The sequence below is a fragment of the Oncorhynchus mykiss genome, chromosome 18, assembly GCF_057628025.1.
Source record: "Oncorhynchus mykiss isolate SJ-2025 chromosome 18, ASM5762802v1, whole genome shotgun sequence".
In the NCBI taxonomy this organism is placed as follows: Eukaryota; Metazoa; Chordata; class Actinopteri; order Salmoniformes; family Salmonidae; genus Oncorhynchus; species Oncorhynchus mykiss.
Window position 1 is genome coordinate 26,324,837 of NC_143039.1, and position 16,020 is coordinate 26,340,856.

General features: G+C 42.5%; 1 protein-coding gene across 2 annotated transcripts; it reads right to left on the bottom strand.

The window, feature by feature from the left end:
• Positions 1 to 1,633: 1,633 nt before the first annotated feature.
• Positions 1,634 to 15,800, bottom strand: LOC110495732 (programmed cell death protein 10-B). Of its 2 annotated transcripts, XM_021571128.3 has the most exons (9): positions 15,446 to 15,791; positions 14,578 to 14,747; positions 11,341 to 11,394; positions 11,054 to 11,171; positions 10,812 to 10,938; positions 9,509 to 9,587; positions 8,788 to 8,870; positions 4,840 to 4,921; positions 1,634 to 2,958 (listed from the first exon to the last, which is right to left on the bottom strand). In XM_021571128.3, exons 2-8 carry the CDS (start codon positions 14,665 to 14,667, stop codon positions 4,840 to 4,842), a joined length of 633 nt encoding a protein of 210 aa, XP_021426803.1. In that variant the 5' UTR covers positions 14,668 to 14,747; positions 15,446 to 15,791; the 3' UTR covers positions 1,634 to 2,958. The 2 variants fall into 2 exon arrangements, with proteins under 2 accessions (XP_021426803.1, XP_090064107.1); XM_090207981.1 differs by lacking the exons at positions 8,788 to 8,870; positions 9,509 to 9,587 and having other exon boundaries at positions 15,446 to 15,800.
• Between the last annotated feature and the right edge of the window lie 220 nt (positions 15,801 to 16,020).

Here is a 16,020-nt window from a genome sequence, read left to right on the forward strand (position 1 = left end):
CAACAACACAGGACTAGGACTATACATCCTTTAAGTAGCCCATTACTCCACCTATACAACAACACAGGACTAGGACTATACATCCTATAAGTAGCCCATTACTCCACCTATACAACACAGGACTAGGACTATACATCCTGTAAGTAGCCCATTACTCCACCTATAAAACAACACAGGACTAGGACTATACATCCTGTAAGTAGCCCATTACTCCACCTATACAACAACACAGGACTAGGACTATACATCCTTTAAGTAGCCCATTACTCCACCTATACAACAACACAGGACTATACATCCTTTAAGTAGGGGCCTTTGTCTTGCTCACGTTAAGGGAGAGGGAGAGGTTGTTGTCCTGGCACCACACTGCCAGTTCTCTGACCTCCTCCCTATAGGCCGTCTCATCGTTGTCGGTGATCTGGCCTACCACTGTTATGTCATCAGAAAACTTAATGAGGGTGTTGGAGTCGTGTTTGGCCATGCAGTCGTGGGTGAACAGGGAATACAAGAGGGCACTAAGTACACACCCCTGAGGGGCCCCAATGTTATGGATCAACATGGCAGACGTGTTGTTGCCTATTCTTACCACCTGGGGGCGGCCCGTCAGGAAGTCCAGGATCCAGTTGCAGAGGGAGGTATTTAGTCCCAGAGTCCTTAGCTTAGTGGGCACTATGGTGTTGAAGGCTGAGCTGTAGTTGATAAACAGCATTCTCACATAGGTGGTCCTTTTGTCCAGGTGAGAAAGGGCGGTGTGGAGTGCAAATGAGTTTGCGTCATCTGTGGATCTGTTGGGACAGTATGCAAAATGGAGTGGGTCTAGGGTGTCCGGGAGGATGCTGTTACTTACAAAAAGTATACTTTCTTTTCATGTCTTCAAAAATGTCTTTAGTATACTTACATTAATATTACTAGAATATCATGTACTTCAAACTACTAGGTTTTCATGTTATGAATGTCTTTGCGAAAAGCAAGATCACCCTGGGAATCTGACATACTTATTGTTCTCAATAAGGAAGTAGTTACCTTATATTTCCTTTAAGTTCTACTGGTCTACCTGTTACCAAAAAATAATGAGCGACAGGAGCAGAATGGCTTTTGTTGGCTCTTCAATGAGGAAATAATTTCCAATATTCAACTACTTGCCTTTTCAAATACAATAATATCTGAATAATTACTTTGAAAGTAATTGCAATATTTTAAATAGTAATTTAACCCAAGTCTGGTTCCCCCAATACAATCCTTTCAGATATACACAAGTGATTAGGGAAGAGGGGCTAGGAGCTTTTATGATGAGGCAAATGTCTGTGTAAACAGACAATAAAATGCAATTTTATCTGAAGTGCTCTATTCATGGAAAATCCCATGGGGTAAATCCCAGTAGTTTTAAAACAAATCTCTACTTGTCTTCTTCCTATTAGGGATTTTTTTTAAATATAGTGGTAGGGCTGCACCACACTGCCATCAAGTGGCTAAAGCCTGTGTGTGTCTGCCCATCATTGTTTGCCCAAATCACCCATCTCCCTCAAATTCTCCTTTTTATGCATTCTATCCAACCCTCACAAATTCCATCCCTGCTTGCCCACTGACCCCCCCCCCCCCCTTAAACACTGCTGAATTCCAAAAACAAACTGCATCATTAGGAAACAATTTATTGAACATTTGCCACCAGACATACAGTAACACTTAAATACAGAGACAGCTTCAACCTGGAGCCATTTCATTCCCTTCATCTTTAAACGTCAGGGACAGACTCCTTTTACAAACCCTCCTCTCCCCTCAGTCATGCTCTCTGTAGCCACACACACAGACAGTGTGGGAATGTTACTTTGTGAATCCCAAATCGATCCCTCCCTAGTCCGTCCCTACCCCCTCATCCAGGAGTCTATTTGGGATTCAGCAACTCTGTGCTTGAATTCTTTTGGTTTTCTGTCTTCTAATAGAGAGTAGAATAGGGGTACATCTCAATAATCTAACAAGATTTCCTCTCCTCACTCCCTTCCTCTGCACTTATCTGTAAAGACTAGACAGGTGAAAGGTCATACCCAGTAGGGTTAGAACATCATATTGCTTTCTCTTAAGAGAGGGAGACACTTGAGATGCACAGTAGGTAGTGAAAGCAGTTTCCGTTCTGAAAGCATGATTAAGAAGCTATAGTAGATGTAGGAGGAAGTTGCCCCTAAACACTGACACAGGGTCAGATACAGTGAGCTCCAAAAGTATTGGAACAGTGAATTTTTGATGTTGTTATTTTTGGCTCTGTACTGCAGCACTTTGGATTTGAAAATATACAACGACTACGAGGTTAAAGTGCAGACTGTCATAGAATACACTTCTACATTGATGTGGATGCTACCATGATTATGGAAAATCCTGAATGCATCATGAATAATGATGAGTGAGAAAGTTAGATGCACAAATAATAATCATACACAAAGCGGATTTTACATCTTTAGGAAAACAGCCCCAATGTTGGAAACAAATATCATTATGTTGTCACATGTATTTTCTAAGATAGAGCACAGAATATTTTACATACAGCAAGTATTCATAGGACCAAAGAGTTGAGCCTGCCTCATGTTTTAATTTTTGCCATGGAAAAAATATTGTCATACTGGTATCGTCACAGCCGATCAACAAGACTGTCCCTAAACGTTAAATGCGGATTCAAACAATTAAACAGTAGCTAGGGATAACTAAAAAAGCTATCACATATGCTGAAGTTCTTCAGCTAGATTTTGGCCATTAAACATTCACTAACGTTAGCTAACAGTTTAAAAGCTGACGTATTTCACTGCTAACATCAGCCTTGTTGAACGCACCTCAAGGGTATAAATTAAAACTGTCTGATAAAAACAAGCCTCTATTTTACATTTAAATCTGGCAAAAAGGTGCTCTCCGATCGTATGCCATTTTTAATGTTGCTTCGTTAGAAGATTGGATGGCCTCTCCAAGGCAACCCTACACACACGTTCAGACAAAGACACAAACACAGGAGACATAGATTACAAATCACTTGCCACTTTTAGAAATGGATCACTAGCCACTTGAATAATGTTCCGTATCTAGCATTACTCTTCTCATATGTATAAACCGCACCACTTCAAGGAAATGAAAACACGAGCCACTTTAATAAAGGTCTCCGTATCTTACATTACTCATCTCATATGTGTGAACTGTACTATACTATTCTACGGTATCTTAGTCACTTTAATTGTGTGTAAATATTGCATCACCCATCTCATATGTATATACTGTACTCTATACTATGCCACTGTATCTTAGTCCAATACCGCTCTGAGATATAAACTCAGCAAAAAAAGAAACATCCCTTTTTCAAGACACTGTCTTTCAAAGATAATTCGTAAAAATCCAAATAACCACAGATCTCCATTGTTAAAGGGTTTAAACACTGTTTCCCATGCTTGTTCAATGAACCATAAACAATTAATGAACATGCACCTGTGGAACAGTCGTTAAGACACTAACAGCTTACAGACGGTTAGAAATGAAGGTCACAGTTATGAAAACTTAGGACACTAAAGAGGCCTTTCTACTGACTCTGAAAAACACCAAAAGAAAGATGCCCAGGGTCCCTGCTCATCTGCGTGAACGTGCCTTAGGCATGCTGCAAGGAGGCATGAGGACTGCAGATGTGGCCAGGGCAATAAATTGCAATGTCCGTACTGTGAGACGCCTAAGACAGCGCTACAGGGAGACAGGACGGATCGTCCTCGCGGATCGTCCTCGACAGAGCTGATCGTCCTCGCAGTTAGGGTGCACAGGTGTCCAGTGCTCAGACTGTCCGTAATAGGCTGAGAGAGGCTGGACTGAGCGCTTGTAGGCCTGTTGTAAGGCAGGACCTCACCAGACATCACCAGCAACAACGTCACCTATGGGCACAAAACCCCACCGTCGCTGAACCAGACAGGACTGACAAAATGAGCTCTTCACTGACGAGCCGTGGTTTTGTCTCGCCAGGGGTGATTGGCGGATTCGCATTTACCGTCGAAGGAATGAGCGTTACACCGAGGCCTGTACTCTGGAGCGGGATCGATTGAGGTGGAGGGTCCGTCATGGTCTGGGGGGTGTGCCACATCATCATCGGACTGAGCTTGTTGTCATTGCAGGCAATCTCAGCGCTATGCGTTACAGGGAAGACATCCTCCTCCCCTCCTCCCCCTTCCTGCAGGCTCATCCTGACATGACCCTCCAGCATGACAATGCCACCAGCCATACTGCTCATTCTGTGCGTGATTTCCTGCAAGACTGAATGTCAGTGTTCTACCATGAGCAGCGAAGAGCCCGGATCTTCGCTTTGAGCACGTCTCAGACCTGTTGGATCGGAAGGTGAGGACTAGGGCCATTTCTCCCAGAAATGTCTGGGAACTTGCAGGTGCCTTGGTGGAAGAGTGGGGTAACATCTCACAGCAAGAACTGGTGAATCTGGTGCAGTCCATGAGGAGGAGATGCACTGCAGTACTTAATGCAGCTGGTGGCCACACCAGATACTGACTCTTACTTTTTATTTTGACCCCCCCTTTGGTCAGGGACACATTATTCCATTTCTGTTAGTCACATGTCTGTGGAACTTGTTCAGTTTATGTCTGTTGTTGAATCTTATATTCAAATATTTACACATTTTAAGTTTGCTGAAAATAAACACAGTTGACATTGAGAGGACGTTTCTTTTTTTGCTGAGTTTATGATTATACCAGCTGCTTAATGCAGCTACTTTAAAACGATGGAAGCCCTCAATGGCAATGTTCATGCAACAACAGGTTATATTCAACTAGAACTCTCTCTCTCTATGTCTCACACACACACAAACCCCTATTGTACCTATATGACGGTCTTGAAGGTCTGCAGAATGAGGTTGGTTTGGTGGATCAGTCTGTTTGCACTGATGAACACGTTGATCGCCCTGGAAACAAGGATGGTTCATTTATATTGTTATTTAACGACTGCAAATAAAACAAAAACGCAATGTCATCAAAACAGTTGTTCAAAATAGCCCGGACATTTCAAACCTGATTAAATAATTGGTTTCTCATGGTCATTGTAAAATAAACAGTAAGAACATTCCCACTACTAATATTATTAGAATGAATGTACACTGAACAAAATATGAACGCAACATGTAACAATTTCAAAGATTTTACTGAGTTCCAGTTCATATAAGGCAGTGGTCACCAACCGGTCGGTGGCGCAATTGGCGGTGCACTTGATTCAGAAGCCCTGCGCACCGGCAGATCTGTGGCTAAATCGAGTGTGCCTACAACTTCCAGCAACGTTTGATACTAGCTACATGAGATTAGCACTTTTAAAAGCCATGAGCAGAGAGAGACTGTCAAAGACTACAGCAGAGCTGCTGTTTATATGAGTGAGTTCATGTTAAAGTGTTTATTCAGCACTGTTTTTATTCAACACTATTACAAAACATAAAACATACTCTGTACTACCACTCTATACAAAGTGGCTCAGTGACTCGTGTTTGCATCTCAATGTGAAAAAAACTGTTTGCATGTTCTTCACAAAGAGGGCAACAGATGCTACTGAGCCAGATGTCTGTGTCAGGGGAGAAGCTCCAGGTGGTATCCGATTTTAAGTACCTTGGCATCATACTTGATTCCAACCTCTCTTTTAAAAAGCATGTGAAAAAGGTCATTCAAATAACCAAATTCAACCTAGCTAATTTCCGATTTATACTAAATTGTTTGACTACAGAGGTAGCAAAACTGTACTTCAAATCTATGATACTCCCCCACTTAACATACTGCTTGACTAGTTGGACCCAAGCTTGCTGTACAACATTAAAACCTATTCAGTCTGTCTACAAACAGGCTCTCAAAGTGCTTGATAGGAAGCCCAATAGCCATCATCATTGTCACATCCTTAGAAAGCATGAGCTCTTGAGTTGGGAAAATCTTGTGCAATACACCGACGCATGTCTTGTATTCAAGATCCTTAATGGCCTGGCTCCCCCTCCACTCAATATTTTTGTTAAACAGAAAACCCAGACATATGGCAGCAGATCCACAAGGTCTGCCATGAGAGGTGACTGTATAGTTCCCCTAAGGAAAAGCACCTTTAGTAAATCTGCATTCTCTGTGAGAGCTTCCCATGTCTGGAATGCACTGCCATCAGACACACATAACTGCACCACATATCACACTTTCACAAAATGCTTGAAGACATGGCTAAAGGTCAATCAGATTTGTGAACATGGTCCCTAGCTGTGTGTTGCCGCTTTCCATGTTGTCTGTTGTCTGTAGCTTGTGAGGTGTGGAAACACTTTGTTACTTTTATGAATTTTGTCTCGCTGCTTTTTGTTTTATGTTGCTCTGTCTGTATGCTACGTCTTGCTTGTCCTATGTTGCTCTGTCTGTATGCTACGTCTTGCTTGTCCTATGTTGCTCTGTCTGTATGCTATGTCTTGCTTGTCCTATGTTGCTCTGTCTGTATGCTACGTCTTGCTTGTCCTATGTTGCTCTGTCTGTATGCTACGTCTTGCTTGTCCTATGTTGCTCTGTCTGTATGCTATGTCTTGCTTGTCCTATGTTGCTATGTCTTGCTTGTCCTATGTTGCTCTGTCTGTATGCTACGTCTTGCTTGTCCTATGTTGCTCTGTCTGTATGCTATGTCTTCCTTGTCCTATGTTGCTCTGTCTGTATGCTACGTCTTGCTTGTCCTATGTTGCTCTGTCTGTATGCTATGTCTTGCTTGTCCTATGTTGCTATGTCTTGCTTGTTCTATGTTGCTATTGTCTATATTGTAATTGTTTTTAATAACCTGCCCAGGGACTCCGGCACTTTTACTGAAACGTTGATTAATGTGCACTGTCCCTGTAAAATAAATTAATAAACTCAAACTCAAACTCGCGCTGCAGCTGCAATTAATTAGTAGCCAAGTGTATCGACAGCCCTGCATTTTTGTTGTTATTAGCAGATTGTCATGTCTATTTTAATATATCTCGATATATTTCACTTTCTCTGGTCATAGGAACAACATGAATTTGTGCATGAGGCCGATGAGCTCTTGGCTCGTTTTGCCATCAGGTGGAAGACGGTGTACCCTACCTCAGTCTCACTTGAGGCAAGGAAGGAGAGAGCAGGGACCGTGAGAGGCAGACCCTCTGCTGCTCTCTCCCTCACTCCGCTGAGACTAATGCTGTGTTCAAATCAACTGGAAACTCAGAAATCTTACTGCTTCAGTGCGTTCAAGACAACAGGGAACTCTGAAAAAGACTAGATGCGACTGGGAAAAATTGTTTTGAACTGGGAATTGAGTTGATCACGCTGTTTATAGCGGCCTGTGGAATGTTGTCTAACTCCTCTTTAACTGCTGTGGAAAGTTGCTGGATATTGAAGAGACCTGGAACATGATGTTGTACAAATCGTTCCTGAGCATCCCAAACAGGCTCAACGAGTGACATGGCTCATGAGTTTTTTTTATTTTATTTGACCTTTATTTAACTAGGCAAGTCAGTTAAGAACAAATTATTTAAATGACGGCCTAGGAACAGTGGGTTAACTCTCTTGTTCAGGGGCAGAACGACAGATTTTTACCTTCTCTGCTCGGGGATTCGATCTTGCAACCTTTGGTTACTAGTCCAACGCTCCAACCACTAGGCTACCTCCCGTCATGAGTATGCAGGCCATGGAAGAACTGGGACATTTTCAGTTGCCAGGAATTGTGTACAGATCCTTGTGACATGGGGCCGTGCATCATCATGCTGAAATATGGGGTGATGATGCGGATGATTGGCAAGACAATGGGCCAGGATCTCGCCACGGTATCTCTGTGCATTCAAATTGCAATCGATAAAATGCAATTGTGTTCATTGTCCGTAGCTAATGCCTGCCCATATCATGCCCATATCATAACCCCACCGCCACCATGGGGCACTTTGTTCACAAAGTTGACGTCAGCAAACCGGTCGCCCACACAACGCCATACATGCTCTTTCCCATCTGCCCGGTACAGTTGAAACCAGGATTCATCCGTGAAGAGCACACTTCTCCAGCGTGCCAGTGGCCATCGAAGGTGAGAATTAGCCCACTGAAGACGGTTACGACGCCAAACTGCAGTCAGATCAAGACCCTGGTGGAGGACGGCGAGCATGCAGATGAGCTTCCCAGAGACGGTTTCAGTTTGTGCAGAAATTCTTCGGTTTTGCAAAAACCCACCGTTTCACCAGCTGTCCAGGTGGCTGGTCTCAGGCGTACCCGCAGGTGAAGAAGCTGGATGAGGTCTTGGTTTGGCATGGTTACATGTAGTCTGCGGTTGGACATACTGCCAAATTCCCTCCCAAGAGCTCTGGGGAGAATTTCTGCAGTCAGCATGCCAATTGCACGCTCCCTCAAAACATGACATCTGTGGCATTGTGTTGTGTGACAAAACTGCACATTTTAGAGTGGCCTTTTATTGTCCCCAGCACAAGGTGCACCTGTGTAATGATCATGGAGTTTAATCAGCTTCTTGATATGCCATATCTGTCAGGTGGATGGATTATCTTGGCAAAGAATAAATGCTCACTAACAGGGATGTAAACATTTGAAAGAAATAAGCTTTTTGTGCCTATGGATCATTTCTGGGATCTTTTATTTAAGCTCATGAAACATGGGACCAACACTTTATATGTTGCGTTTAAATGTTTGTTCAGTGTATTTTTGCTGTGGGTTTAGTAAGTGCTGTTTTGTGAAGGAAAAAAAAATCCCCCAATCACAACTCACTGCTGTCGATGAACATCTATTCAGTATCCTTATGAAACTACTCCACACAACTCACTTTCCATCTTTGAAGTATGTTTTGAGGGTGTCGCTGAAGCTTTTGGAGTATTTGACAAACTCCTTCTTCTGGTGCTCAAGAGCCTGGACACACAGAATAGACAGACAGCTGTGAACATCGCCTTCACAATGATATCAGCTCTCCTTGCAGCCATTGATCACATTAAAGATAAGTAAGAAACAGAGTGTACAAAACATTAGGAACACCTTCCTAACCTTGAGTTGCAACCCCTTTTGCCCTCAGAACAGCCTCAATTTGTCAGGGCATGGACTCTACAAGGATGTCAAAAGCATTCCACAGGGATGATGGTCCATGTTGACTCCAATGCTTCCCACAGTTGTGTCAAGTTGACTGGATGTCCTTTGAGTGGTGGACCATTCTTGATACACACAGGAAACTGTTGAGTGTGAAAAACCCAGCAGCACTGCAGTTCTTGACACACTCAAACCGGTGCGCCTGGCACCTACTACCATACCCTGGTTAAAGGCACTTCAACATTTTTTCTTACCCATTCACCCTCTGAATGGCGCACATACACAATCCAAGTCCTTCTTTACCTGTCTCCTCACATTCATCTACGCTGATTGAAGTCCATTTAAGTGACACCAATAAGGGATCATAGCTTTTCACCTTGATTCACCTGACCAGGTGATATATAGTATGTCATGGAAAGAGCTGTTTTGTCCACTCAGTGTATATTCCACATCTCTGTGTGTCTTACCCTACGGTTCTGGTAGTGGTATTTCTTAAAGACGTTATTGACTGTATCCAGGAGCTCCTTTATAGCACTGGCGATGTCTCTATGGAAAAGAACAACCAACACCAATCAAGAAGCAGGATGTCAAGGACATGCTAACGAAGGTGTGTGTGTTAGTGTATACTAGGGATGCTACGGTATACTGTATGTTGTCGAACCGTTCGGTGCGCCCCCTACGGTTCAATACGCACACGTGAACCGCGGAATTATGATATGCCTGTCATTTTCCAAAACGTGCTTATTGCGCTGCAGACTACACGCACGTTGTACATTCAGATCCACAGAATTAGACTCGCAGCTTGTGAACAGGCAAGGCAGACAACTGCTTGTGGCTCCAGGCCGTTAGGGGGCTCCTGAGGGCTGGCAAACTTTACTCCACAGCAATGTCTCAAAATGTGGCAACCGCAGTGACAGCAAACCCTCCCCCTTAAACAACCAATAGACAATTTGCAATGACATCTCAGTAGGAAACCTCCCTAAAGGGGCCTCATGAAGAGAGTGGAAACTAAAAAAACAAATATTCTCTCAGATCCAATGTGACAATGGCGAGTGCTAGAGACAGAGAGAAGCAAATTTGAAGAGGCACCACCGTCTTTAAAATCCACTGGGTGGGAACATTTTGGGTTCAGCATTCAATACGATGAAGAGGGTAAGAAGACCGTAAGCAAAAAAAGTAGAGTCTGCAAGCATTGTTTTGCCACTGTCGGCTACTCGAGTGGAAACACTTCTAACATGATGTGTCATTTACATGGCCCTCACCCGCCCGTATCCCTTGCAGGTGGAGCTGGAGCAAGGAGAGTCCACTCGTTAGCGAAAAACACAATCTCTCGCTGCTGGCCTTCCAACAACAATTTGCGATAAATCCAGAAAAACATAAAGAAATAACGAAAGCCGTGGGAGTATTCATAGCCAAAGATTGTATTGCCTATGCAAGTATGTACCCTGTTAATTTAAACTAGAGAAGGCAAAGCACCTACAGGTTGTCAAAGATAAGATGCACTTTTAATTGTAATGTTTTTCTCCCCTTGAGTTCAAGTAGACGGAAACCAGGCCTAGTCAGACATGCTGCCATTTTTCTGAACATAAAGTTTGATTTGTCTATTGACAAAATAAAGAGTTCATTGTTTAAAAGGGTGATGTGTTTTTATTTTTTCTGGAAAAATAAAGATACCGAAACCGTACCGTTACCCACAAAGCGTGATACATACCGAACCGTGGGCCCACTGTACCGTTGCATCCCTAGTGTATACTGTGTGCGTGTACTCACTTAATTGTCTGTAGGAAGCGTACCCTGTCGTTGATCTCGTCAGGTATCTTACTGAGGATGTGTTTCAGAGCTCTGGATTTCTCATTTAGGTCCTGGAACTCCTGCTCTGGCCTGTCCACTAAGAACTCTACACACACACACAGGGAATAGGACATGGGAGTATATTTTAATAAACAACTATAAACATACTGAATCTCTTGTAAGCAGATGCTTAGTGCTGGTACTTTTCTACACTCACACACCTTCCACGTCATCTGCAGCCATGCGCAGCAGAGACTCTGTGTAGTTTATCTGAACGTTTTTCTTCTCCAGAATTTTCATTATGATGTCCTGAGTTAGGCCTGGGTTCTCCCTCTCCGCCTAGCAACACAAACACACGCACATACAAAAACACACAATTACATCTGCTGAGTATTCAAGCTGCCCATCCTTGATTTAGACTACTGACATGCAACCAGAGCCCAAGGGTTACGTAAGGGCAAAGGTCATACGTTTATGGGGTAAGGGGTCCTGTGTTGGTGTGTCTTACCTTGATAAAGGCTGCTCTCAGAGTCTGGGCAGCTGACAAGTTGATCCTCTCCAGCTGCCAAACAAACACACACATTGTTAGGGGCTGACAAGAACACACACTCATCCAGGGTTCGACATACAGGGCTGCCTGCTGGTCCGAGGAGGTTTTGGAAGCTCTCCAGGCCAGTCAATCATCCACGCCAGTGAAAAAAATGGTAAGATTGTTATTTTCAATCAAGGCTATATAATTGATGAAAAAACAGGAATTCCTGAAGCTGCTAGTTCGTTATGTAGATTATTTATCTCACACGGGCCGCACACATAGCCTCGTTTGAGCGGAATCATCTGTCGGGCAGCAAGAGCGCGCAGCTCTCAACTGTCCTGATTCTTTTGGAAAACGTTTTGTCTGTTGCAAATGACACCATTTATTCCAAACGCTCTTCAATGTAAAAGCTGCTGGGTTCTTAAACGGAAGTCGTACCATAGTCCCATGTACCAACACCACAGTCGCTTCCAAGCTCAAGATCCTGGGACTATACAGCTGCCTCTGCAATTGGATCCTGGAATTCCTGAAGGGCCACCCCCAAGTGGTAGCAACAACACATCCGGCACGCTGATCATCAACACGAGGGCCCCTCACCTGTACTCCCTGTTCACCCAAGACTGCGTGGCCGTGCATGACTCCAACATCATTATTAAGTTGACAACAACGGTTGTACGACTGATCACCGACAACGATGACGCAGCCTATAGGGAGGAGGCAAAGAGACCTGACAGCGTGGTGCCAGGACAACAACCTCTCCCTCAACATCAGCAAGACAAAGGAGCTGACCGTGGACTACAGGAAACGGAGGGGTGAGCACGCCCCCATCCACAGAGGGGGATGTAGTGGAGCAGGTCGAGAGCTTCATGTTCCTCAGTGTCTACATCACTAAAGAATTATCACGGTCCACACACACCCACACACTTGTGAAGAGGGCATGACAGTGAAAATATTTAGCCTGCACCATTGAGAGCATCTTGACAGCCTGCAACACCACTTGGTACGGCAACTGCAAGGCACCTGACCGACACAGGGTGGTGATTACGGCCCAGTACATCACTGGGGCCAAGCTTCCTGCCATCCAGGACCTCTATACCAGGCGGTGTCAGAGGAAGGCCCTAAAAATTGTCAAAGACTCCAGCCACCCTAGTCATAGACTGTTCTCTCTGCTACCACACGGCAAGCAGTAGCGGAGTACCAAGTCCGGGTCCAAAAGGCTTCTTAACAGCTTCTACCCCCAAGCCATAAGACTCCTGAACAGCTAATCAAAGGGCTACCCAGACCCCTCTTTTACACGTCTGCTACTCTCTGTTTATAATCTATGCATGGTCAAGTTAACTCTACCTACATATATTACCTCAATTACCTCGACTAACCGGTGCCCCCGCACATTGACTCTGTACCGGTACCCCCTGTATATAGCCTCGCTTGTTATTTTACTGCTGCTGTTTAATTATTTGTTACTTTATTTTCTATTTTTCCACTTGACACTTATTTTTAGTTATTTTTTTGAAACTTCTTAAAGCATTTTTGGGTAAGGGCTCGTAAGTAAACATTTCACTGTAAGGTCTACACCTCTTGTATTCGGCGCATGTGACAAATAAAATATAATTTTGATTTGACAATGATTCTCTACCCTATACTTGCTTGTTTTGTCACAAACTTAAATTAGGTGAACTATTCAAATTTTAGCAACCAGGAAATGGCAGAGTGATTTCTGCATAGTGCATCTTTAACTCTGCATTGTTGGAAAAGAAAGAACCTTGTAAGTAAGAATTTCACTTTTAGTCAGTGGTGTAAAGTACTTAAGTAAAAACACTTTAAAGCACTACTTAAGTAGTTTTTTGGGGTATCTGTACTTTACTTTTTACATTTTTGATAACTTTTACTTCACTATATTGCTAAAGAAAATGATGTACCTTTTACTCCTTACATTTTCCCTGACACCCAAAAGTACTCGTTACATTTTGATAGGAAAATGGTCCAATTCGTCCACTTATGAAGAAAACAACCCTGGTGCCTCTGATCTGGCGGACTCACTAAACACAAATGCTTCATTTGTAAATGAATATCTAAGTCTTGGAGTGTGCCCCTGGCTATCCGTTGAAAAAAAATTAAACAAGAAAACGTGCCGTCTGGTTTGCATAATAAGGAATTCGAAAATATTTAAACCTTTGATACATAAGTATATTTTAGCAATTCTGTTTACTTTTAATACTTAAGTATATTTAAAACAAAATACTTTTAGACTTTAACTCAAGTAGTATTATGGGTGACTTTCACTTGAGTCATTTTCTATTAAGGTATCTTTACATTTACTGAAGTATGACATTTGAGAACTTTTTCCACCACTGCTTTTAGTCTACACCTGTTGTTTACCAAGCATCTGACAAATACAATTTGATTTGTAGTTCGTTTCCATTGTATGGTTTCCACGCATTGCCATTCCAATCTGAATAGTTTGCGAAGTGTTTGGCACAAGCCTGCTACGTTAGGTTAAGCACAAGTTGCACATCTATAAATGATCAATTCTTCCATGCTCTAAAGTGGAGTGAAGTCCACATGGTTCCATATTTCAACTTCTTCCAGCCACTCGTTTCTTTTTTTTCTTTTTTATAAAAGAGACACAACTGAACTACAACTTCTGTGTAAGAACAAAATGGAAATAAACAACATTTGGAGTAAACGGTTTCTGTTGTGAAAACGTTTTCCGACTAGCACGTGAAAACAGCATAAGAATTGTTGTGGACTAAGAACATCCCGGATTTTTTGTTTTTCTATAAGAAAAAGTGTGATATAGAGAGTGAAAACCTGAAAACACAGGAAAACTCGGAAACACAGAAAAACAAAACCTGGAAAACGGAATTCAGTGTAAGATAAAAACAGATTTTAAAGGGCCCTAGAACTGACTGTTCAAAATCACTAACAAGAATACCCTTTTTGAGATTGCACAATCAATGTAAATATTATATTGTCAAGTTAAAATATTATTTGTGTATGGAGTAGGTTATAGGCTAGCTTGCTCAGCTCGCAAATTAAAGATCAAATCACCTGATATTTAAATGATGCACGCATCATCCACTATCCTTTGAGATCTTGGCCCTGGCCAGTATGTTTTTCATTTGGACAAATAGCTTTCAGTTCGCACTGGCCCGGTGTGCCACTGGACAATGTACATGAATCTATATTAGACAAAAGATTCACACACATTACCTCGTTAAAAACGGGGTACATTACAGCGTATAGCGTCATGGAGACCATGGAGTTTGTCTCGGTTTCAATCCTCATCTCTTCCATGGTCATCCTCCAAGGAGGTGTAGAGATAGGCAGCAACACGCTCTCACACACAGAGAAGTTCCAAGAGTCCCCAGAGTGACAAGAGCCTAGAGAGAGAGAGATTTGTTACTTGTTGCCACAAGGGCAACCATTGAAGAACAAACACAGTTGTAAATACAACCCATATGTATGTTTATTTATTTTCCCTTTTGTAGTGTACATAGCTATAATATGACATTTTAAATGTCTCTATTCCTTCAAAACTTGTGAGTAATGTTTACTGTTCATTTGATTCTTCATTTCACGTTTGCCAAAGCAAGTGAAATGGATGTAAACATATGTTTCCCATGCCAATAAAGCCATTTGAATTGAATAGAGAGAACTTTGTCTATGTTGTCATGTAGACAGACCTAAGGCGTTATTAACTTCCTCTTCTACTGTGACATGATTAGCTACTGTACACAAGAACGTTACCATGTAAACATGTTCGGTTCCTAAGAAGCTAGCTAGCTAACTTAGCTGTCACACATGATTGCTAAATTTAGTTATCAAAGTTCGGTAACTAGCTAGCTAGTTGGCAGATTATGTCAATTTAGGCGGACCATTTACTGTGAAAATCACCTAGCCATTTAGCTAACGTTAACTAGCTAACTACATTAACGTTACCTATCAGTATCATGCTACTGTTGCTAACACGTTAGTGACGCTTGAGCAACTCGCAAATGTGTGGCATATGCACTGTCATTCAGTAGAGATGCGTCTAACGGTTAAATGGTGGTTATCTTAACTAACCACAGATAGTTACCTTTATTTTCGCCGTTCTAATAGCCAGAATATCTGGTTAGCTGCGCTGTTATCATCAACGTCTCCTTCAGCGACACAAAAAAATACTTCCGGGTCACGGAATTTTGGAAACGCTCTAAATAAAAGTCCCCCACATAATGGCAGGAAAGTGTCAATAACCTCAATTATTCACGATACATTACAAATAATTGTCTAAACATGAACAACGATTCACATTTGTTTATATTTAAGTGACATTTGCATTAAATGTTCCAAAGTCGAATAAATGCCCGCAATGAAAATCACTGTATATGAAATACACAATAGCTCTAGAGCAATGACAGGATGTATCACATCCGGCCGTGATTGAGAGTCCCATAGGGCGGTGCACAATTGGCCTAGCGTCCTCTGGGTTTGGCCGGTGTAGGCTGTCATTGTAAATAACGATTTGTTCTTAGCTGACTTGCCTAGTTAAATAAAGGTTACACTCCACCCATTTCACTGGCCCCTGTATGTGGATTACATATTGGTTTACAGAGCAAAAACTATTCTCAGTGCAGCAGTGAAAGGGTTGTAGGGAATGCTCAGAAGGATCTG